At 34.8% G+C, this 25,517-nt stretch overlaps 2 protein-coding genes across 3 annotated transcripts in view; both read right to left on the minus strand.

The window, feature by feature from the left end:
- Position 1: 1 nt before the first annotated feature.
- Positions 2-7,700, minus strand: LOC113414189 (2'-5'-oligoadenylate synthase 1A-like). The gene is made up of 9 exons (XM_026670946.2): positions 7,585-7,700; positions 7,212-7,377; positions 5,898-6,084; positions 5,040-5,230; positions 2,478-2,638; positions 2,216-2,340; positions 1,820-2,009; positions 1,257-1,466; positions 2-823 (listed from the first exon to the last, which is right to left on the minus strand). The coding sequence occupies exons 2-9, from the start codon at positions 7,374-7,376 to the stop codon at positions 667-669; spliced, it is 1,386 nt and encodes a 461-aa protein (XP_026526731.2). The 5' UTR covers position 7,377; positions 7,585-7,700; the 3' UTR covers positions 2-666.
- A 13,746-nt stretch (positions 7,701-21,446) lies between these two features.
- Positions 21,447-25,517, minus strand: part of LNPEP (leucyl and cystinyl aminopeptidase) — a 56,494-nt gene continuing 52,423 nt past the window's right edge. For both annotated transcript variants that reach the window (XM_026672466.2, XM_087958136.1), the window contains exons 17-18: positions 24,727-24,808; positions 21,447-23,684 (exon numbers count right to left, since the gene is read on the minus strand). In XM_026672466.2, coding sequence (XP_026528251.2) covers positions 23,553-23,684; positions 24,727-24,808 — 214 coding nt within the window. In that variant the 3' untranslated portion in view covers positions 21,447-23,552. The remainder of the gene's footprint in view (positions 23,685-24,726; positions 24,809-25,517) is intronic.

Raw genomic sequence — 25,517 nt, forward strand, 5'->3', positions numbered from 1 at the left:
ACATGTAAAACACAGAAAAAAGAGACTTATTGTGATTGCTTATTTCTCTGGGGCATAAAAACTTATTGTAAGACTTCTTTCATTCTGTGATTTGTTTTAGGACAAGTGTTCTTGAGGCTAAATTTGTAATGAGATGTCAAAGATGTCAGAAGAGAAGCAAGTCTGCCCAGGGAGAAAACTAATCTGCCTCCTGCAAGGCAGAAAATAAAATAGAAGGGTTCAGAGGAGGACAGAAGTTTATCTGATTTTATTTTAGACATATGTTTAAATATGAGTTTTCTGAAATCTCTAAGCAGTCAGTCCAAGCCCATTAATTTGCATTCAATGTTGCCAGTTGCTTTCAACCTAAATTTTCCTCTCTTGCCATTTCTTATCTTACCAAATCTAAACCGATGTTTACCTTGGAAACATGGGGTGGAATGTCACAGAAACAAAAACTGTATGCATCTATCTGTGGACATGTGGAGTAGAAGAAAAGGTCATAATTTATGGCAGCTCCTCCTCTGATTCACCAGCTGCCCTCCTATTGTACTTTTGAAAAGGGGAGGAAATTGCAAGTAAAATACATATGTGCCCTGGCTCTTTGTCTGTAAATTTCATTTTCATATGGTGGCTTTCTGCTAGCAGTAGGAGACCTTGCTGATTGTAATAAAGGCCTACTTGAATTCACCAGTTGTTTGTAAAAAGCCAAGGCTTCTTTGCTGCTATGCCATTGAAGAGGGGCTTAAGGAGACTCTGTCTAGCCACGTGGGCTACTTCATCCCAAGCATTGCTATTTTCACACACATTGAAGGTTGGGTTAACAGGATCCAGCACAAATGGCCTAAGAGAGAAAGAAAATATCCTATATGGGCAGGTGATATTTATTTATTGGCCATTCAAATATGACATGCGACAAGGCACTTGGTTGAGTCCATCTACTGCTAATGTTCACACTTGCATACATCCCCTCTCATCCAGTCTAGAATTCCAATTCTCCCTGCTCATCCCTTTCCTGAATCTTGTTCATTCTCAAGTGCCATTGGTACAGTATTGCCTTCTGCAGCAATAGCTTAATCCTTCAGATGGCTATTAAAAATGTGTCTGGAACAAAACCCAGAAATATAGAGCAAGCAGATTGTGCTCCGTAAATGAAACAGAAGCCATACACTAATGAGACCATAGTTGATAAAATATCAGAAGCCCAGTCCTTCCTCCTGTTTGTTAGAGTGGATCTATAAATGAAGAACAGTCAAATATATAGAAACCTTGTTTACCTGCTTTGCTTCAAAAACATTTTCTGGAAAATTGAAAAATTTGGTCTGTAGTGTCTGTGCCATGTGATACATATCTCTTGATACTGAGTCAAAAGCTTCAGGACAGCTCTCATCCCCTGTACAAAGCTGAAAAAGGTGGGCTTTCCAGCCAGTTCCCAGACATAAATGGTGATCAGCTCAATTGTATAGGAGGAAGGAAGCCTGCGAAACCTAAATGCACAGAAAGAGATTCAGATAGAGAAGTTTCAATCGCAAGGAATGGTTAATAGCAAAAGTCAAAACCCCAAAATGCTAAAAACCAACAACAAAATGTCATTTTGTTTTTAATTTTCAATTTGTTAACTGTTCCTTCCATTTTCATATTTCTCCTGTTGCCACCAAGATTTTGACTTATGTTTTCTAATTTACAAATTAGCCATCGTTTGGGGCTGGATATGGAAAAAATATATAAAAATCTGTAAATCACACTTCAACTGTGTTAGAGGTGTTTCCTATTATAAAGCTGGAAAACATGAAAATATGAAGATCTAAAAAATATGAACTTTAGATGCTAAGCAACTTACTTATTTTCTTCGGTTGGTTCAGCAAATGAAGTTTTGAACCAGTGCTTCATTAAACGTATGAAATCCTTCACCATTTCTGTTGATGCTTTGACAAATTCAACTTGGTATTTCAATAAAGCCATGGTATACAGCTGGATCTTATCATCATCACTGCAAAGGTATAGCTTGTAATAAAAGCTCTCTTTTGGACCTGTTAACACCAAGCAATCTATAAGACTAATGATGCTGCTTTGACCTACTTTACTTTTAGATCTTAACCAAAACCAAACCTTACAAATTGTGAGCACCTGGAAATAATGCATTAATTTAGATCTAAACACTAATGTAGAGCTCCCAGTAGTGATCTTTTGGTGAGAGGAAGGAGAATCACTTTCCCAAATAATAGCCACATCTTACCTGTTGATAACACAGATGCAAACATGTCATAGCAAGGCATGATGTCAAATGAGTGACCATGATGATTTTTATAACACTTAAAATAGAACCTCAAGGAAAACTTTGTCCTTTTCTGCATGACTAACCTTAAAAGAGGAAGAAAGTAAAAGATATATAATGAGGCTTTAATGTAACAGCTTTACTGTACAGTAATTAGGGGAGGGCAGGGAGAATCAAAGTAGAAGACAAAAGAACATGAAACAAGTACAGCGTAAGTTCAAACCTGCTTGTCCATGAGGATTTTATCAGGGAATTTCCTAACTCTTCTAGGACCTCTGGAGTTGTCCTTTGGCAGTCTTCTAAACTGGAAAAAGTTTTGCTAAAAAGAACTATGTCCACATCAGAAAAGTCTTGGGTGTCTGTTCCTTTCACATATGAACCACCCTGTTGCATGGAATATTACCCCAAAAAAGATGGTTAATACTTTATTTTAATCCACATACTCTTGAATATTTTAACAACAAAACATAAATTCCAGCAGCACACTTGCAGTATTTTAGGCTATTAGCAGAAAACAGGTGCATCACAATAAGCTGCTTATGGAAAGGATTACTGCACCTTCCCAAGAGTAGTTAGTGCCATATGTCTAAATTCCTTTAATAATATGATTACTCTAAGAACAGAGATCAAATATGAAGGGGATTGTTTTTCTTTACTATCATCCCCAACAAAGGAACTTTATCTCACCTCAACTCCAAAAGAGACAACTTAGAACTGGAGATATCCAAATTCAACCATTGCAAAGCACTATGGTGCATCATGCAGGCTATCTTGTAATGCCAAAGATATACTCACTAGCATTACAGATAATTGCTGTAAGTCATGTGAATGACTATAACTGAATAAGCCATATAAAGGCTTATTGTCTAGCTTTTTGACAATTGTCTTAGTCATAGCCCAGCATATCCAAAGATTATCAAGTTTTGTTTACAATTATTTATACTTCTTCAATTAACAGTGCCGTGTCAATATGGACTTTTGTTCCTGTTGAGTAGTATACAGTTACTTCTGCTATTTACATAATTTGGAAAAAGATGAATTTAACCTATTCAACAAGATACTATAGAAATGGACCGTTTTCTATCCCTTATGCTAGATTTGTATTCTGAGGGAATATGCCTTCTTGTCATTAAGAAGGCATATTCTCTCAGAATACACTTGATTAATTTTAAATTTAGAGCAACATCTTGAATTATATAAAACTTGTTTATGTAAATTTCTTTGTTGATTCAACTATCAAAGCATCTGAGTATCACATGAAGTTTAGAAAACAATTTTGGTTTGAACCGGCAATTTTTCTTATTTTGGTTTTTGAAAGGGAGCAGTTATTATTTGCTTTTCTTTGTGTAATCCAGCACCACTCATGTACTTAACAATCTCAATTTATATGTCTGGAGGTACTTCAGTAGTTTAGTCTAACATTAAACTTCAGCGCAATATGATATATTGCCACACATTTTTTCTTTAGCCCTCCCCTATTTTTGTGCATTTCTAACAATTTTCCTTGGTGAAGAATTCTTTGAAATGTGGAACCTTGCTAGTAGGTCTAATCTAATCAACGTGTTACTTTGGTATGGATTTGTGGGACTTTCTTGTATGACTTAAAGAAAGTTTCTTGAATCCAATGATCTGGCCATGATTCTGTTAGCTCTATTCTCCTGAATTCTGGATCTATAGTGGATGACTAGGTCTCCCTATCAGTCTAGCCTTTTGCAATCTTCTGAATCTTGATTTTACCACTGAGTGTTAGCTAAATGCACTAGTTATGCATAGGCTTTACCACCTTTTATCCCAAACAGGATATTAACTATGAAGCTTTACTGAATGAAATGTGGCATATTCCCAGGACATATCTCATGTATCATTGATCTATAAAATTAATTGCCTGGGGATGCAAGACTATCATCTGCTTTATCAGTTGGATTGCTTCTTACAGATAATACATACAATATAGCTGTCTTGCATAATGCCCATGTATGTATTCATTTTGCTTCCATATGCATAATAGATCACTGGCATACATGTGAATGGAACACATTTGCTCAAATCAATTCCACATGCACTTTTCCTTAAACAGAGATTAAGATGAAGAATATAATGTATGAAGAAACCTTAAAACATTTGATTGAATTAGACACCACAGACCTCAAAAGTTCACAAAGCAATAGTGATTCAAAGGATGCAGAAGCTGCATTTTATTCAAACAAGTATACACTGCTTCCAAATAAATATTACCTAATTCTTAACTTTTGTCATAATAAATCATATCCAGGGTTGGGTCATATCTGAATGTTAAAGAAGGAATTATTCAGGTGCCATATTCACTTCAGTCATAGCCACATTGACACATGCAAGCCTGTCCTTGCTTCAAATCTCATGAGATTGAAAGAGCCAGGCTATTAGGCAATAGAATTTGATGAGAGGGCCACAGATTGGTAATTTACAGAATATCCAAATATTCCATCAGGTGGTAATAATATCATACTAAAATATCCTGGGCAAAATCTCTATCCAAGGGGAAAATGCATACATTTCTCTAAGTAAATGGAGTGTTCCTATAACAGATCACTCTCACTGCAAAGCATTACTCTTAAGAAAAAATATGAAATGGATGATACTAATGAGAAACTAATGTATATATTTTGCACACAAACCTACTAATCCAATTATGTGGACAATTAGTAAAATATGGAATGCCAGGTATAAAAAGAGTAACTTTTTCATAGGAAATAAGAATGTACTTTTGTGATCAGTCTCAAGGCAAATGCATAGCGAATATAAATACCTTGATAGTGGAAGTTATTGGCAATGGAAAATTTTCTTTGATAAATGTAATAATGCCTTCAACTTCTGATGTACAGGCTTGCCTTACAGGACCCAAACTGGCTCTGAGTTTTTCTTTCACAAATGTATTTATCTCCATTGGTGTTGTATACTCCAAGAAGCTTTGAGGCTTAAAGTTAGTGGCCATTTGAGCTGTACCAAAAATATAAATATAAAAATCAAGACAAATTACAGATTTTCTTAATTTATTATTCATGGCTATTCTGCATTGAATTAGTAACACCTTTGATGCCTACTGCTATCATCAGTACCCTAACATAGATTTTAAGGGGGGGGGAAATGGAGACATGTCAGAGCTCATGTGAGAAAATGGTCACTCTTCAATTGATGGCCATTGGAAATTGTTACACAGCCAAACATGTAGGGGAATGTAGTCTGGGTTCCAGGAGGAAGGGACTGCATTCCAGAGGATCAAAAGACAGCAAAGTTTAGATAGTTTGGTGGGGAGGAACAGAATCAAAATAGCTCCATCCTAGAAGTTCTCAGAGTATGGTGCAAGTAGTTTGCTTTAGTTTGGCAAGATTCTGTCTGTAGGTGAGGAACAATAAAGGAAACTGCTTAGAAGACTCTGTGTGTTCTAGAGAATATGGCAAACATATGTTTAATAGTTTGCCCTGCTGTTGTACTAAATATTATAATTTCATGGTAACATTTATAGTGGTTTTGAAAGGTCATAATTTGCATACATTGTTGTAGGAAAAATGTAATGTATGGAGCAACTTTAAAAACTAGAACTGAAATCACAGAGACCTTCAGCAATGAAAGATCTCAGAGCTAAAATTCAAAATAAAAATATCACCTCTTTTATTGGCTGTAAAGTGGTGCTTCTGTTTCTCGTGGTGTTCCCTGGCATGGACTGATCCAAACTGCTTGCAGCACATTCTGCAAGAGGTGGCTGTTCCCATGGCCACAAATTTTGTTTCCCTTCTCAGTGTTATATTCCAGCAACTCCTTTGATTGTTCACCAGCACCACTTCATGCTCCGCCTGTTAAACAAATTCACGATATGAATGAATTAATACTGATCAGGATTCAAAGAAATTAACAACTTGAAGAACAGAAAACATAACAAAATTACAAATTTTATTGAGGTAGATTAAAAGCCATGGCAAGGTAATATCCTATTTCTATAATAACCAGCCAGACACTTGTGGGAAGCTTATAAATTTTAAACAGAGGCATTATCTTCTCCTAGGCAGCAGGTATCAATTGGAATTACAGCTAGTCCTCATTTAGTGACCATAATTTGGACCACTTGCTCAGTCATCAAGTAATAAATGAAACTGCAGCTTTCCTTTGCTTTGCAGACCCATGAACATTATAAATAAAGAATTGGTTGCAAAGTTATAATTTCCTCACTGTCATACTGTTAACACATCCTCCCCCAAGGCGGTTCGGCAAACCAGCCATAACATTAGCAACAGGTCCACCTGAACCCGGGCGAACCCGTAGCAGCCCACCCAGCTTACTGCTATGTTGTATGGGAATCTCTATTCAAACAGATCCTAGTAGGACAATTTTATTTATTTATTTGTTTATTTATTTGTTTGTTTATTTTAAACAAATTATATTGCTGCCTACTCACGGCAGCTTACACAGATATAAAAACAACATATAAATAATAAAAAGAAAAATAATAAAATAATAATCCCACACACCCTCACCCCAGCGACAACACACATTCATACAAGCCGTTTAATGGGCTCCGTCCCACTCTGGATTCTCCAGGCCAGCTGGCAGAAGCACATCTTCAGTACCTTCTGACAGAGTGTTAGAGTGGGGGCCAGTCTAATCTCTGAGGAAACAGTGTTCCAGAAAGAGGGAGCCACCAAGAGAAGGCCCTTCTTCTGGGTCCCGCCCGCCAGATGTACAGTATCTCCCTAGGGGATGGGACCCACAACATTAGGGAAAGAATGATACTCAAGGTAAACAAAGAGATTGCTAAGGAGCTTGGAGATCTCTCAAAGTTCCTTTCTTCAACATTTGAGTATTCTGATTCTGCCTCCCTCCCGCTCCCCCCCCCCAAAAAAACCACTTCCAAATACAGTACTTAATAAAGTCATTCAGTGACAACAGAACTTAAAAATGAATACAGTGACATCTTCCAGCTTACCTTTGAGTCACGTGAAGGAGCCTCCCATAACATCTCTGCACTGCATGTTTCACAATGAATCTTCCCAAGATGTTTAGCATGAAAATGATACCTCAGAGCCGCACGGCTAACAAAGTCATTCCCACATCTCTCACAGTTATATGACTTCTTTTTTACACCCCACATCCTGTAAAAACACAGAACCATACTTTTAAGAGAACCTTCCAAACACTTTTGATCATAATACAGTACAATAATATGCCATGTACACAAGAGCAAAATCTGTACAAAAAAATCTGAACAAATTGCCAAGATGTCAGATAGTGTCCATATTTAGAATCAAACTGATTCAGTTCTGATCAGATTGGAAATAGAGGTCTAGATCCTAAATTACCTAATTTATTTTAAGAGTGCTGATTTCTTTTCTAGATTCCTTTTTGTGTCCCTGACATTTTCTGCCAAGAAGAAATCTTGCTTGCCAAAGCCATTGTGTCCTTATTTCATAGTGTGTTTGTTTCATTATTGCCCAGTTACACTGCCAGCTGGCCAAATAATTTCTGTACCACTCCCACTGGCTTGGAATTGTGGGTGTTATAGTTTATGCTACCTTACTAGGAAATTTGGGAATTTGACTTCATAACAAAGTTGGCTCTAATAGCATTGCAATAATAGCTATAAACATGCAGTGTGCATTGCGGCTCCTTTAGGGCTCTTGAACATTTTGCAGTGCCTGGAAGAAGAGTTTGATAGGAGACCCTAATCCATATTATTTATTATCAAATTCTTGATATTTTGAATAATATATAACTGGAAGTTGTGGACATGTGGACAATGCTTTATCACCAATTATTGGATGTGTTTTTCTCCCATATTCCTACCACCTATACTGTTTGATTACGGTGAAAAAGCTAGCAGCTCCTTTTGCTTTGTTAGCAGAGAAACAACTGGCAGGACTAAAAGCCTGAAATCTGCAACATTTCCTGGTGGGGATTTATTGAATGATAGAATTTTAAAGTCATGTATTAGGCAAGTTACAAGTAAAGAAATGATTATGTAAATTAAGATAAGAAAGCAGGAATATGATCTCTTTCTGTTAGTCTACTTCTGCATGGTTAAAGAATGCATGCTAATTAAATCATAGTTTAGTTAGTTTATGGTCTGATGAACAAATCACTTGGTGGACATACACGTTTTTTTGCTTTAAATTACGATTTTGTTATCTTAAATATTTATCTTGCTTGCTACTGTTGGGATTCTTTTTGCTGTTATTTCAAGAGCTTTATTGATGCTATAAAATTACCTAAAATTATGTAGAAGATATTAATATTTTCAGCAAATATGAATAAATAATGAAGCATAATTTGCAGTGTTCAATATGGCCAAGTTTGCACAACATGCCATGTCCAAATAAATCAAGCCATATTATATACCTTAAGTCTGATACACAAACATAGTCACTGCCTTATTGCCGGATCAGATCATCACCTCCCACATCATGGCCTGTATAATTTCAGGGCTATTTCATGCCGCCCAGGACTTCAAGTACTTTGAATGAGTATACTAAGCATTACTCTGAGAGGATTTTGTTAAAAATTCAGTATTCAGAAAACCTCAGGCTTATATATCCTGCTTTCTTTTAAGTCAGGAAAATAGGCTGAACCTTCTGATTTTAAGTTGTTATTGAGTACAGAACCCTGATCATCTGAGAATTCTCAGACCCTGGAATGTTGGGCTGGATAAAGGCAGGTGATAGAACCAGAAGCATAACAACAAGGGAGCGTGGAAGTCACATCTGAGTCTTGAATTCAGCTGCTTGAGATAGCAAGTAAACTTAGTATTTTTATATTGCTCAGACTAATGTGAATACTGATGTGATTCATTGTAAGAAAATATCAAAAGGAGGAATTCTAGTCAGTATTTCCCAGAATAGGAAGAGTTTATATTTTTTTTGACATATGTATATAAAATATTTTATACACATGTCAAAAAATACATAATACATAAAAGTATTTTTAATTTGATTTCTTGGATTTTTCAATTATATGCAAGTATATCACAATGTAATATAATTTGATAATTACATCAAAGAAAAGAGAACTATACTACTTTTAAGGCCTTTTGGGAAGAGCTTCTTTCAGTATGTCTTTATGCATCCACTCCTTTAGTGCGGGTGATTTAGTTACGGTTAAAAAAAATCCTTTTACCTAGTCCATTTAAGCTCTCTTCAAGTATTCCCTCCGGTCTCCGTTTTCCAACAGTCTCAAGGTTGGCTGCTTGCCATCTCTGCCAGTCTCATAATATGTCAATTATGATGTGAAATGGAGGCCTGACCCACCACCCTGCCAATAATGAACAATCATATTTATCTATACAGACCCATTACAACTGCCTTGTCAATTTACTTTTTGTCTCTGTCTTCATTTTCCATTCCTAAATTCTTCTAGCTAATTTAGCACGCTCCTGAGAAGTCAATGTTTGCTACATCTGAAGAGAAAATTTTGTGGCACACGCACAAAGAGTGTGAAAGAGGAATATTAGAGACTGATATCACAAGGGGCAATGATTTGTAATTAATGAAACAAGATGAAGCACTGATAATCAAGACCAGTTTTCCTGGAATGGATTTGAGAAAGAAGCACTGAATAGACACACATTCCAGCAAAGTTTCTAAAGAATATTTTTCAAAAATGTTCATTTTGCCACATGCGTAGTGACTTAGCCTAAAACATATAGAGTTTACAAAGCTGTAAGTAAAAATCATATAGAAATGCAAAACAATAAAAAAAAAAATCCTAGCTTATGGTAAGAGCTCCCCACAAAAAGTATATATCCTTGATGATAAATTATTTATATCAACTAATGGCTATTGGGGGAAAAATCTGTAAAGATATGAAAGGAAATTGGTAGAGGTTAAAAGCTGGAGGGCCAGGAAAGAGCGTGATTGTATACAGTTAGAAAGTGATCTCTTCTACAAAGTAAAAGACCCCCACACACCAGATTTATTCTATTTGCATTAGGCGCAGGGCACTCATGAGATAATAACAGAATAACTCTGCTACAGCTTTGTGTTTCATGCTTTCTAAAGTAAGTGTGTGTGTGTGTGTGTGTGTGAGAGAGAGAGAGAGAGAGAGAGAGAGAAAGAGAGAGAGAGAGAGAGAGAGAATATATATATACTGTATTCTAAAGGAAGTCATATGTATATTTATATATATGTAACTTATTATATATATAATAAACATTAATATTATGTTATTCAGCTTCAACAGATGACCTGCTATTCAAATCAAGATTCCTGAAACATAACAAGGAAAAAGAGACTTCTTTTGAAACATGTATGGGCAGATAGATAGTCCTGCATTAGAAAGAGAACATAACTTGATACTAACATTAGGAAGGGTGTGAAATATTAAAGTAGTAGTCACAATCATGTGATCAATGCTCCATCTTTTGTCTTCTGCACTCACTTAGAGTGAAGATTAATTATCCTGTGATGTTAAGCCTTTGGATTAGATACAGAAAGGCCCAGCTTCAAAGGCATTATCAATTTTGAAAGCTTAATAGGTGATTTGGGGCCAACCTATGTTGTGCTGTTGTGATTGAAGAAAAAAGTAAAAGAAAGGAATACTGCTATACTGGTTTGAGTTCCTGAATGAAAGGTGGGATATTTATTTATTTAGTATTGCCAGCAGGCCTGGGTAACTCAGAGTGGGATGGGAGCCCATCAAATGGTTTATTTGACTGTGTGTTGGCACAGGATGGATGGGTATAAATAAATAAAATAAATAAATAAATAAATTATTAGTAGTAGTATTTACACAAAAAATGACAGTGTACACAGCAAATGAAATAACTGTGCTGGGTTTTATATCACAAATCACTAGTCGAACACATTATTATTATTATTATTATTATTATTATTATTATTATTATTATTATTATTATTATTATTATTATTATTATTATTAATTATTATTATTTTATTATTTTCTCTACTGTGTTTTTATTGTTTGTAGGTCACCTAGAGTCGCTGTGAGTGAGTAGGGGGCTATATAAATTATCTAAATAAATAAATAAATTTATTATTTATTAGTCAATTTATATGCCACCCCTCTCATAGCTAAGGCAACTCTGGGCCTCTTACAGACAGCAAAAAAAATTAAATAAATATAGAAACAATTAAAATTTTAAACTCTATAGAAATATTAGAATCAAAGAGATGGACAAGGGGATGACATCTTCTTACTCCATCAACCATTTCCAGTGATAACCACCACCCCTTTAGGGCCCCAAGCCAACTGACAAAATTAGGTTTTGATACCATTGCAGAAAGGTGGGAACAGTTCTCCCTTCCAGTGGTAGAATGTTCCACAATGTCAGGCTCACAGCAGAAAAAGCTTTCCTACTTGATCTCACTAGTCGGAATTCCTTGGCTGATGGGGTCCACAGCATCACCCTTCTGCTGGAGCAAGTGTTACAGACCAGTCTCATTGGAGTAAGATGGCTCCTCAAATATCCCGAGATATAAACCTAATAAATAATGTTTTTAAAAATGTACTTAAAACAACAGTACTTGTTATTGAAACAAATATTCTTTGTTCATTCATTCTTAATCAAGAATGTAAGTCATCAAAAGATTTTTACTATCAATATCTTCCATCTTTGCCTCTTATATTTTGCATATTTAATAATGGCATGAACTCTATTTCTTAATTATATGAAGAGACTAAAAATCATAATTATAGATTTATCCATCATAGACAGTTTTTAGGTCTTTGCAGAGATTCTTTTCCTTTCCCTGGAACATGTTTCTCTTCCTGTGATTTATTTGGCTTTTTGATTTTTTTAAATGAAGAGCGAAATAGCTGTATTTTTCTATAGGAAAAGAAAAAAAATAGAGAAGATTTGTAAGGTAAAACACAGTATTATTACAGCAAAGCAAAAACAATGCAAACACTTTTATTCATTACTAATCCTTTAGCTTCACCTGAGGGTACTGGACATCAGGTCACAGAGCTCCACTTTGTTGCTGTTTTTAATATTTGAAACTTTGCTGAAGTGAATGGGTAATTATGCCTCAGAATACTGAGAAGGAGGAGGAGGGAGTGAGAAGGGAAGGAGGAGGAGTAGAAGGAGAAAAGAGTTTAGTATATCTATTAAAGAAACCACAAAACTATGAGTTCTAGCTTTATCTTGGGCATGAAAAAGTAGCTGGGTGACTTTAGGCCAGTCACTCTGTCCCAGACCAATACACTAAACAGAGTTGTTGTTGGGAAAATAGGAGGCAGAAGTGTTAGGTATGCTTGCTGCCTTAAATTGAACAAAATATACATAAAAAGACAGGATAAAAATCTAATAATACTAATATCCATATCTATCTATCTAGAACATAAGCATTTGTGATGACATAGAAGCATTTAAACTAATATAAGATAGCTAGATATATGTACAGTATCTACATATGTAGCTAACTAGCTATGCATTTCAGCAACTCGTCACATACAGTTCCATACCTGGATAGCAACCATTTTACTGTTACCCCAAAACACAAAACAATCTCCTCCAAATCTGCCAGCATTTAAATGTAATTTTTAAAAAACCTGCTTTTTTAAAATGCCCCATGGTTTGTTATGTGAAACATACACAATATAGTCAAATGTTGAAATAGAAATATGTACCATGTGGAGGAGTAAAACAGCTCCATGAAATGTGATATTGAAGGTCCAGGAGTTAACATATACATCCGGATATATAAATGCATACAAACGTGTATGGCTAGATGAGGCATTGTGGTTTTATGTTTCAGAAGGGCATGAATGATAGCATCAGGAAAGAAAGAAACAGTGAAAAAAGCCTGTTCCCTTTTTAATAGGGATCATGCAAAAGATATACGTATAATCATGTAACCATACCTCAAACTTCGCTTCTTGAAACCCAAATGAAAGTGAACCCAATTATTTAGGTTATTATTATACCGTATTTTTTGTTTCATTTGAAAGGCACATTAATGCAACATTGCTGGATTTGTCTACAAAAACAATTGATCAGAATGCGGGAACATTTGGTTTTAATGAGAGGTTATATTTGTTCTAGCTATATGCAAAATTAGTTGCATAAGACAATGAAGAACAGCCTGGCAGGAGTTAGTACTGGAATGGGATCTGAGCTCAAATATGTATTAGGCCATAAACTAATTAAACTATGTAGTATTTACCAACCAGAGTGTCGATAGAGATTAAATAGAGGGGAAAGTCTACCTGCTTTATATTAATGTCTTTAGAAGAAATGGGGGAATTAATTTAATAATTTAAATATGGGATAGTTATTTTGCATCCTATATCTTTTAACTATCAGACCCTCACTCTTTCAAAAAAGTATAGGTGTTCTTTCAGAAGTTAGTGAGTAACAGCTCCTACCATCTTGTACTATGCTGTCAAGCAGTGGATACTCAGCAATATTGGGGAAGGTTCAAATTCCTCAGGCCTAGTTTAAACCAACTTGATCTATAGCATCAGTTTGAAGGCTTTAGAAACAAGCATAAGTCTGTTCACACAATGTTCTAAGCCATTTCATGGAATTCACTTAATATGCTAAGACAAAAAATATATAGTTTATAAATCAAAATGCCTGGATTATCATCCCACACTAATGCATTATAAACCACAATTACAATGCTTGGGGTCACACTATGTACTAATCAAAACTGACTGCACATTATATTTTGTATAAGCTTATATTTTATATCTCCATGCATATCTTCATATAATAAATGTATGTAGTGTGGAAGAACATGCAGGTGACTGAAAAGAAACATTGTAAAAGACAGGTTTACATGTGGCCTTACTGCTGACTGATCAAGGAACTGGTCTGAGAACTTATGTTCAAGCCATTTTCTGTTTTACTAGTGTTTTCCTGTAAATCAGATAATGGAGCTAAACCAGATCTCTAAGATCAAGAGATGCTGGAAGAATAAAAAATAGTAAGATCACACGGTATATGAAATATATGCTGTTTGTGCATGTAAAAATGAAAGAAATGTAAGAAAAACAAGGTACTAATATAAGTTATCAAGTGGGAACTTGTTATAAATTTCAGAAGCAAGACTCAAAGTGATTTTTTTGTTTCTTCTGAGTCACTAGATCTCACCAGATGGTCACAGTTACTGCCCTGTCAAGAAATGTATGAAGGCTACAAAAGGTAGCTACAGACTTAAGAGTTTCTCTTGGAACTACCGTGTTTCTCATATAATAAGGCCGGGTCTTATTTTTTTTGAGCCCGAAAAAACGGCCAGGCCGTCTTTTGGGGGTGACTTAATTCCCCCCTTGCATCTTAGGGCGGGCAGTGATGGCTTGGATGTTGACCTCGGCATTGGTGGGGCAGTTTGTATCAGGGTCAACGCAGGCAGCACCATATCCGGGTGTTCAACAAAAGTACTTCCTAACGGCAAGCCCCCTGCCATTTCCGCCCCATTTTGCATGTTTTAATATAGGCCTTAATTTGAGGGGAGGGCTTAATTTCATTTCATGCCTATAAAACATGCTGGGACTTCCTATTGGGGGAGGCCGTATTGTTGGAGAAACAGGGTATTAAATGAAAGGCTACCTTAGCTGACCAATGCTTACCTCTTGAGTGAAAGGAGAAAACTTCAGATTCAGAACAAAACATTGCCTTCAAACTTGCCAAACATACCTTGCTTACAGAATTAATGCTAGGAGAATGCACAGAGAGTTTTGGGAGATGAAAAATGCTAAACTTGTATGCTGCTACTGAATAATCTTGTTTTTAAGTTTAAGAGTGCTGAAAGGCAGATGTTAACAATTTGTAACTGAGGTCCTGATCCCATTCAATAACACTGAAGGGATGGTTTCCCCCACACATCCTTAGCAGAGTTTCTTTTGCTTTAAGTTTATTAAGGAATGTATATCCTTGTGCAAATCTGAATAACTTTTGAAAACTCACAGTGCAAGTTTAAAAAGCCAAGTAGCTTAACTGTAGTATACAATGATCTGTTATTTGAGTCACATTTGAAAACCACACACACTCAGGAAAAAGAATATTGAGGTAAGAGATTTCAGATAGTTGAAGGGACTCTCCCTGTGGAAAGCAGATCTGTTTATTTCTGATTGACTAGCATAACTGCAGTGCAAGCATTTCATGTTTAAAGTTTTCCCATCAGTCATCCAGTCACTACATCATCTCTTCCAGGTGCAGAAAATGACTCGCTTTGAGGAGAGTAATGTAAGAAATAGAAGTTAGGTTGGCTCACTATCATTTCCAGGTGGGAGCACTTGAAAGGAAAAAAAGAGAACTTTTATTTATTTTTACATTTAGGTTCAGTGATGCTGGTTTGAATGTTATAACGATAATTAAACACAGTTATCAGATCTTGGTAGAACAAGGCTATAAAATGTGGTTTTTCTTCCTGTGTGGTTCACATGAAGGCCACACAGGATGTCAAATTCTTTCTGTCCTTATTTTGTCATGATTACAAAACAGTAAGAAAAGTGTAGAGAAAACAAATCTACCACCCACGTCTCCAAAGTGACAGAATATATAAAACAGGAATAAATCTTTTCATTTACCTTTGCAAAGCTGCAACGGGGTTTATTGAACATATTAAATATGATCCTGGCAATCACTTTTTAGACTGTAATGTGCATACTGACACTGTGAAAATAGTTGATAGTAACCCCCCAAAATCTAACATACTATAATTCAGTTGACTGTTGGAAAAGTATGTCATGTATAAACACAGCTTTTGTGTTTTGATTTCAAAGATCATGAACTTTAATCTACTAAAAATATAGGTCAGAGGGTCAACTTTTTGGGAGTGCAAAAGTTTGCTGGAGATAGAAGGGGATGCTAAGAGGGAAAGCTAGGGTTTTCTTTTTTCAGATTTATTGCATGGAGTCATTTTTAAAAGCTGTTAAATTATGTTGAGAAACACTCAACCTGTATTTGCTAATGCAGGGAGGATTTCTGGAACTGGGAAAAAAGAATTTAGGAACTATGTGTCCCATCCTCCTCACAAATATTATTTTTCTTGTCACCATTTCTGGATCTGGAAACTGTAGTCATACAATTTTCCTAGATGAAATCATCTCTCCTTAGGTAGAATGAGAACAGTTATTTTGGATGACCTGAAAAGATAGCAAATTGGTAGTTACTTATTACAAGGCTTACTTCCAGGATAAGAGGCTGGTGAGTTTTTTTCTGCCTTTTAACCAGAGGTGGTATTCAGCAGGTTCTGACCAGTTCTGGAGAACTGGTAGCGGAAATTTTGAGTAGTTTGGAATACCACCTCTGACTTGCCCAGCCCCCATCTATTACTCTGCCTCCTGAGTTCCAGCTGATTGGCTGGGTCGTCTCTTGTTGCCCTGCATAGGAGAATGGAGCTAGAAAACAGGTTAGTGGGGTGGGGAGGGAATGGGGATTTTGCAGTATTCTTCCCAAGCCACACCCACCAAACAATGCCTTGCCCCTCCAAGCCACACCCACAGATCCGGTAGTAAAAATTTTTGAATCCCTGCTTTTGACCACTGCTTTTGACCTCAAATTTATTAATAAATTTATATACTATATATCTCAAAGCAGCAATAATTATGTCGGCCTCACTTTACACAAGAAAACTTCAGTGGGAGTGAACATGCTTTGCTGTTTCAGCTTTGTTTTCCAAGCCATTTGGAAAATGGATACTTGTTAGGCAGTCCTTAGTCAATAAGTTGTCGGATTTGAAGGCAATAAGCTCACACCAGACTGAATGTCAAGAGATCTTGATGCAATGTTGCATTTAGATTCATGGAATTATTGAAGAAAAAGGAAATTATACCAGGTCACATCCCTTGTGAGATCACATCTCATCTGCTGCATAACACCTAACCCGGGTCTTCAAATTTATCCCTAGATTCATGGTGACTGGGGGTTTATAATAAATATTCAGAATATACAGAATGTGAATAGTTCAGAGTATAGAGAATGTGAATAGTATAACACCCGGAGTGATAGCACATATCAGTGACTTTCTTATAACTCAGTTCACTAATATTTTAAGATATTGTTACTTATACTTCCTTCTCAAAAGTGATGGGAGTACAAGCTGTGAATTTTTAGATAAACGTGGGTGTAGGGAATTTATGTGGACAGAGAAAAATTGTACACCACTGTAGCAGCTCAATGCTAATTCTAGAATGAAACTACACCAAACATTTCAATTTTAGCATCTTTCCTTATGCTGTTATGTGTAAGAACTTTCAAACCTCCCACATTTGGCCATGCTGCGTGAAATTCTGCAATTCCTGCTCATCCAAAGTCCCAAGCACGGGAAAGCAGTGATATGCGTTTTCAATCCAAAAGTGAAGCAGTATTTGAAGAACTTAAAGGGGGAAAATGCTTTGTGGGTCTCATATTAACACTTGGAAGAACTACCAAATAGAATAGAAAGAAATGCCTCTACAAAAGACAATAGTGAAAGATAATTGCCCCATAAACATAAAATGAATGCATTACATCTGTGACTTAGAAAGTCTCTTTTTCTAAAGAGAGACCTGATTAAAAATAAAATAAAAATGAAGGCTCAATAATGGGTTTGAACTACCTCTACTTATGTAAAAACACAGGATAGTCACAAAAATACAAGAGTGTCATAATATTTAAAGAGTTATTTTTATTTCACAAAAAATGCAATTGTGTTCGCAATATATATGCCATTCAGTCAGTGCTGGTTATACACACACCATATTATTCAAAGTATAAGAAAATAGGCTTTCATTTGTCCTTTACATATTAAGGAAATCCACAGATTTGCATATAATGTGTACATCTATATACACACACAAAAACACATCTTGTTTTCTAAAATACTCTTCCTCAAAGCAAATATTCTACAACTTGGAGTTACTCTTTTGATGAAAAATGTATACTTTCTATAAAGATATCAACAGAGAAGTCTAATCCCATTCAGTGTTCAATAATATTTGATATTCCAGAATTGCTTTGATGTTACTATTATTTAAGCCAGCTTCCTGTTATCAATAGAACTACAACCTCTCCACAGATCTGGTGCAAATTTACTCTTAAATCCATCCTTTCTAAGACCCTGTAAATTAAAAGTGTTCAGTGGCTTTCAGTCATTCATTCTAACTTCCTCATACTCTTGCACATTTTATCAAGGTAACTCTTAGATTTCAACAGTAATTTGCTACATGTGCCATGACTAATCTAAAAAAGATGCTCAACCATTGCTTTGATCAAAGCAGCGATGTCATGGGTAAAGATCTGCATTTCTGCTGCAAATTGTAACATTCTAGAAGGCTTAATTTCTTAAATATCAAGACCTGAGAGTATGGCAAAACAACATTTTAATTGGCTAAATATCTTACTGTGGGATAAAATATTATAAAACATCAGCAAACATTTAAAAAAATTATGCATGTTTGGAGGACTATCAATTAGCATTTGAAGTAGCATATTGTGGAAATTAAGTAGCGTATATCTAAACATATATGGTATGGGAGCAACCATTTGTGAAATATGTACAAAAATGTATTCTTAAATGAAGCAATCTTTAAAAGTTCAGAGTGCAGTGAAAGATAACATCTTCCAGAAGGATTTTTAAAAGCCAGCCTATCATTAGAGGGAGGATTGTTCTAACACAGAACAGGTGGAAGACAGTCATATAAATATATAAGGGTCAGCATTCTATATAACATGATGTTATTAAAATAAAATAAGGCCACATTCTTTCAAGTATTAGCCTCACAGTGCATGTCCAATTTCACCTGTAATGTAGCAGGCTGTTTTTAAAAGCAGCAAGATCTATTACATGAATTCCATTTCCCACAGCTGTATAAAGATACTAACATTACATTTACAGTTAAATTACAGTTAAAATGTAGTAGCTTTGACAGCATTCAAAAATAAAGCAATTTCATTGTTTGAAGTAAAAAATAATTACTTTGGGGATGGGCAATTTTAAATGGCTGGATTGCTTTGTGTACATTTTGACAGAATTAAAGTCACAATATGGCTACAGATGTACAAATTTATAACTGAAACCTGCATTTTTAAGGCTCTTTTACATATACCCATACAACAACCATCATGCAGTATCTTTTCAAAAATAGTATTTGGAACACTCTCACCAATTCCAAAACCACAAGTCAAATGATAGATTACTATGCATAGCTTCCCCCCCCAAAAAAAAAAAAAAAAAATTCCATAGAGATCACAAAACGGCACAGGAGAAATTTGTCTCCCAATGTCAGAAGAAAATAAACTGTAATGCTCAAACTTGATAATTTTGAATTCTAGGATGGGTACAAATTTGGGTTTTATGTCTGACACCTATTTCAAAGAGAACAAAAACTGATTCTAAATATTGTAGTCGGCATACTTTATGCTGAACTCTATACATTCAGCCAAATATGTAGAGAGAAAGAGTTACATACATATGTAAAGCAGTAGATCTGGGCTATTTTTTGGACCAAGAGTTATAGTTAGGCTTTTGGTAGCACACCTTGGGCCTCCAAAATCTAATATGTGGAGACAGGATAAAACTATATTTTCCTTTACATTTAAAAAAAATAAATATAGCTACAACAGTGACTCTCCAGTTATATGTATCTAGTAATTTTCTCCTCAAACATGTTGAAAAAGAATTGGTTTTTCAGAACCACAACTAAAACCTTTGGGGTAATAATATACTAGACAGGCCCAATTTTTCAATGTGAAATAAAATAGGCAGAAAAGTTATCTGTGATACACAAATATATTGGTATGCATGTATATCTAAACATATTTAAGATGCAAATAATTTAAGATGCAAATAATCTCCAAAGTTTGTAGACTTAAAAGATGTGCTTCAAATATATAGAACTGTACATTTTATCCACAAAGCCAGATTATTGGGATAAGCCTTATTTAATTATCTCTTTAATAAAATGCTTCAATGCAAACATATAGAGAAACACACAATGCTCCATGTGCATTTTAAGTACACACACTTCTTAACACTAAAGAGAACAAACTATTCATATACAATGCCCTTGGCTATTTAACGTTCTTTGGGAGTCATGGCTATAAAGACCAAAATAATTTTTTGTTTTGTTTTTTAGACATTCAAACTGACATGTTGTTAAGTTGAACAAAAAGGTTTTCCTTCACTGATTAAGAGCTAACATTATAGCTCTAATAATCTTCAAAGTTATGAAGATTTGTAACTATGAAGGGCTTTTAAGAAAAATAGACTTCCATTATATATATTTTATAATAATACTTTAAGGCACATGAACTATGTTTTCAAACAGACTGAAAACACAACTAATTGATGTCATTCGTTTCCCCCCAATACCAAGTTCACCTATTACAGAAAGCTTTGAACCTAATTGGGGGATTGGACATACAGTATATAGTTTGTATCACTCTACACTGTATTTCTATATTAAAGTGATTTTAGGAGAGAAAAAAATTAAAACCAAATACACTACCACTTCCAACAGGATGCATGTAGAAGATGTTAAGATTTAAAAACAGCACAAAAGCTTTGATCAAGATATTAGAATCAGGCATTTCTAAGCTAAGAAGCCATACAGAAAATTGATGACATTCAAATTACTTTAGTTATTGATGTAATAGAAAATTCTCTATTCCATTAAAGTCCCCCCTAATTTTTGAACTGGATAAAAGCCTTTCATTCTATTATATAAAATTATTCTTCTGAATGGACTCAAGACAATTATATTTAAAGTATAATACCTATCATTTATGGTTTCAAGATACATACAAATGCATTTGTATAGAAAGCCCAACTCTTCCAGATTATTCATTGTTGGAAATCAAACTTAGTTGGAAGCAAATAAATGTACTAACTGCTTTGATAAGGACTAAATCTCAAATCAAATCTATACATTATTATTTTAAAATAATTAATCAAATGTAAATCAAAATCAAGCCAGTTATTTTAAAAAAGATAAATAATTGAAAGTATTTTTTAAAATATCAGTTCTTTCATTTAAAATAAAATATTCTAATTTAGAACATATGTGTACTACATTTTCAAGTCCAGTTCACATTTCCAGTAGCAAATACAGCTACATAAGACTTGAAGGGTCAGATGATGTAATAAAAAAGCAGAGGGAGGGAGGGAGGAAAAATAAAAAATGTTAAGAATGGCAAACTAAGCATGAGAGGAATAGAGCAAATCTCACATTCCCTAACAACCAGGTTAGATGTTCTTCACATTGTGAAGTCAGACAATTTTCATTTTTGGGGGGTATCAAGATGAGTTATTTTCAACCAAAATTAAGAATTGAGCTATTCAATTCTTGCAATGAAAACAGTATATTAGAGAGTCAGAAGTACTAAAATTAGATATATTTTTTCCTTTCCCTGTTTTAATAGAGTTGAAATATAATTGCAAAGAACTTACCTAGTTTATGTTTTTACATTAAATTCATAACTAAGCAAAATGGGATTCAAATTATTCTCTTAATCTAGAATACATATTGTTTTCTTATTGATCCCAAAGTGCTTCAAACACTGAATTTGGTCTATTCTTCAGCAATGTTCTTCACTTTGAATTATTTGTAACACAGACATCATATCAGCTTTACCACACTTATATTCAATTTCTGGAGTACTTATGAAGAAAGAAAACACACTACCTTATATTTATGATCTATGAAACACTGGATTTTATAGCACAGAAATAATGAGATCTAAAATGTTCCAGTGTATGTAATCCTCCATGAAAAATGAAGTAAAATCAGTAGTAAAATGTTGAACCAAAGAACCGTCTTCTGATTGTCTTTAAAATCTATATACATTTCAGGGAAAAGTGGGATCCCCCCCCCCCAATTCTGAGAAAAAGGTATGTCTCAAAAGCTATGTCAGATTGGATCCATACCTTTCCAAGTTTATATTTGCTTGAAGAAAGAGCTTCTTAGATTATCCTCTTTGCTAGGAACAAACTTAGAAACTAAGAGTACTGTATAGCTGTTCAAATGATTGAAGGCACTACCCATCTGGCACTCTTTAAAATATGTTGGAACTACAAATCCCAGAACTGAAAATCTCAACATGATAACTAAGTATTTTGGAATTTATAGTTCTAAAACTTTTTAAAAACTTTAAGTTGGGGAAGCTGGCCTAATCAACACATTTCATTTTTTTTCCATCTGTTTTTATTTCTGTCAATTTTTCTTATAGTATAATATTTTATTGGGAAACTTTAGAATTATATTGGATAACATATAAAATTGTTGATGTCTCAAATGCCGATTTCTTACTTTACTATAAAGTCAATACAGGGTAGAAGAGTTTCACAAATGTAGGGATAATTTCTTATAATAATATGGCATGCTTTATTTTCGGTGAAAGATTTTAGAACAAGGATGAGTGACAAAAACAGCATGTGTCATGATTTAACAAATAGTTACTTTGGTCAAAGTACAGGCATGATCTAGTTTCAGAAATATCTATTTACAGAAAAATGTGAAACATCAGGGCAATATTGAAAGGAATTGAAACCAGGCAATTCCTAAACCAATAATTCTACAATTGCTGAATCAGTGTACTACATACTTTTAGGAAGCTATATGAAATGGAAAAACAAAACTGGACTCTGAAAACTGTATAAAACATTCTCCAACCTATAATTTATAACCTTTTTGAAAACCTCTATGGTCAGGTTCAGCATAGCTCTCTTAACATTTTACTTATGTTTACAAAAGGTCATTTAACTTAATTCAGTACACAGTACTAGTTAACATCTAGCCATGTTGTAATTAAAAAATTCTGATATTTGCATAATTTCTAGAAAATGCCTAGATAAATCAACACCCAGAACTCCCCAAATCTTACTTGTTACTTCACCTATTTATCTTACTGTGTTTTAGCCACTGCTTATAATGGTGATAAAAATGCTTTACAACAGAGACATTATTTACAATTCAGCAAACTATGCACAATGAGAAAGACCAAACTGAATTTTGCAAAGAAAAAGCAGGTCTCTGGAGTGTTTGTCTTGCTCTCCTGTTTTTTCATTAAGTAAAAATGTACTCTATATGTAGAAATGGAATTCCATGTTCCTACAATGAAAGGGAACTGTACTTAAATTTTAAAAGTTATTATAGTATCCTTGTTTATGTGAATATGTGGTCAAAATGAGCTTTTCCCTTATTAGCAATTATATCCAGTCCACAAATACTCCAGAGAGCCAATTCAGAAAAGATTAACCCTGAGCTAACTACAACCCTCTGAGTGCAAAAAACAAAAATTGCATTGCTCATGTTTAACTTTTTTTTTTTTGCAAAAGCAAAAGACCAGCATTTCTAGTGATTAATACAAGCTGTAAGAGAATTGTGACTACTATAGCAGTTTTTCGAGGAGTGCCAAGTTTTTTTCCATCCACTGAATATTCAGTTGAATTGTCTCAATAGCTTCTCGGACATACCGCAACTGAGCAGTTTCCTCTGACTTTGACTCAAAGAATGACTTAACCTAAAGAAAAGTAACACATGAAAAAAATAAGATCTCAGGGCAATAAAAACAAATAATCCCTTAAACATTTTAAACAGCCCAACCAGCTATTATCTAAATGTTGAGGAAATTGATAAGAAATGAAAATTTCATTACATATTTACTATTGGTGCTTTATAGTTCAGTCCTAATTACATTACAGAAATGGTAAATTTTGAAATCCAGACTATTTCATACAATGCAGGACATTAAATAATTATCTTAAATGAACAACACAATGACTCCCTATTAGAAACAATTTCTCTAATTTGAGAAAAGATCTTTCATGTTATCATGTTCCCCAAATTTCTATGAAAATTTCTCGCCTTCCATAAGAGCTTGAAAGCCTGGTTCTGTCAGCTGGCCTGGAATTCTAATGGGGAAGTAGCATCTTGGAGGTGGTTAATGGATTAGACAGATTTCATCTCCTCCCCATGCACACTTTGTTTCCTTCTTCCCATTTTGGTTTATTGAATTTTAACTTAAAATATATGGTTGCTATTTAGTGTTTTTAAGGTTTTATAATGTATTTTAATTATATGACTGTAAGCCACCTCTAATCAATCACCTTGGCAAGATGGGAAGTACAGATGATAGATGGATGGATGGATGGGAGAAAGAGAGACAGACAGACAGACAGACATAGACTGAATCACTGACTGACTTACCGACCTTGTAGGAAAAGGACTAGCACAGCCAAGAGAAGGAGGGAAAAGAGGGATCACCCTAAAATGACTGCAAGGCTACAAAGGAACTAAGGCCAACCTTCCCTTCACTGTTGTTGACCCTTATCTAACTCTAACCAGTGCTGACCATTAGTTGATTCTTCTGTGTAGGCTTTTAACAATAAATTGATTAAATTAAGCCTTTATGTGTGGACCTGGTCTTTTGTGCCTGACACAACTATTTGTATTGTGAAGCAATGTTATAATTTAGAATCTTAATCTGCATCACACATTGCCTTCTTTCTACATCAGTGACAGTATTATTCCACAATTCTTTCAGAACAATTTATCCAACTAACCTCTAGCAGATGTTCTAGTGTGGAGAACTGATACGTTGTTGATGTTACAATGCTTTGAATAGTGTATGATCCGCTGTGAAACCTGAAATTTAGAAACAATGGATCAAGAGCAATACATGTCATTAATCTATGTTAATTGATATATATTTCACTCGCCTATACAGATAGTCCTATACAGGGGCTAGAGTTTCCATTGCTAAACAAAGCGAGTCACACCCAATGAGTCACGTCCAATTTTATCACTTTTTTTGCCACAGTTGCTAAACAAATCACTGCTGTTCTAAAGTGGATCATGCAGTGGTTAAGTTTCTCCGTTGACTTTGCTTGTCGGAGGACAGCTGGGAAGGTAACAAATGGTAGCCACATAACCTGGGATGCCATCATAAATGCTGAGTGCCAAACGTCCAAAGTTTGATCACAAATGGGGGGGGGGGGGAGAGAATGCTGCGACAGTTGTAAGTGCTGACCAGTCATAAGTCGATTTTTCAGTGTTGTTGCACCTTTGAAAGGTTGCTAAATGAATGGTTGTAAATCAAGGGCTACCAATATTAATCTAAAGCATTTCGTATGACACCTAACCAATCTTGAGGCTCAGGGAAATTCCAGAAACAGTTAGCTTACATTTGTCATCAGCCATACAGGACAAACTTTTCTAAAATCATCAAGCTCAATATTTTTCACAATTCCAGAAAATGCAGAATATCAAACATATCTCCCATTCATGCAATTTACCAATAGCAGCAGCTGAATTATACTGTATCTAGAGTACAGAAGAATTTAAATCAATCTCA

The sequence above is a fragment of the Notechis scutatus genome, chromosome 2, assembly GCF_049901735.1.
Source record: "Notechis scutatus isolate UNSWTSFEM ecotype Mainland chromosome 2, rNotScu1.2, whole genome shotgun sequence".
Lineage (NCBI taxonomy): Eukaryota > Metazoa > Chordata > Lepidosauria > Squamata > Elapidae > Notechis > Notechis scutatus.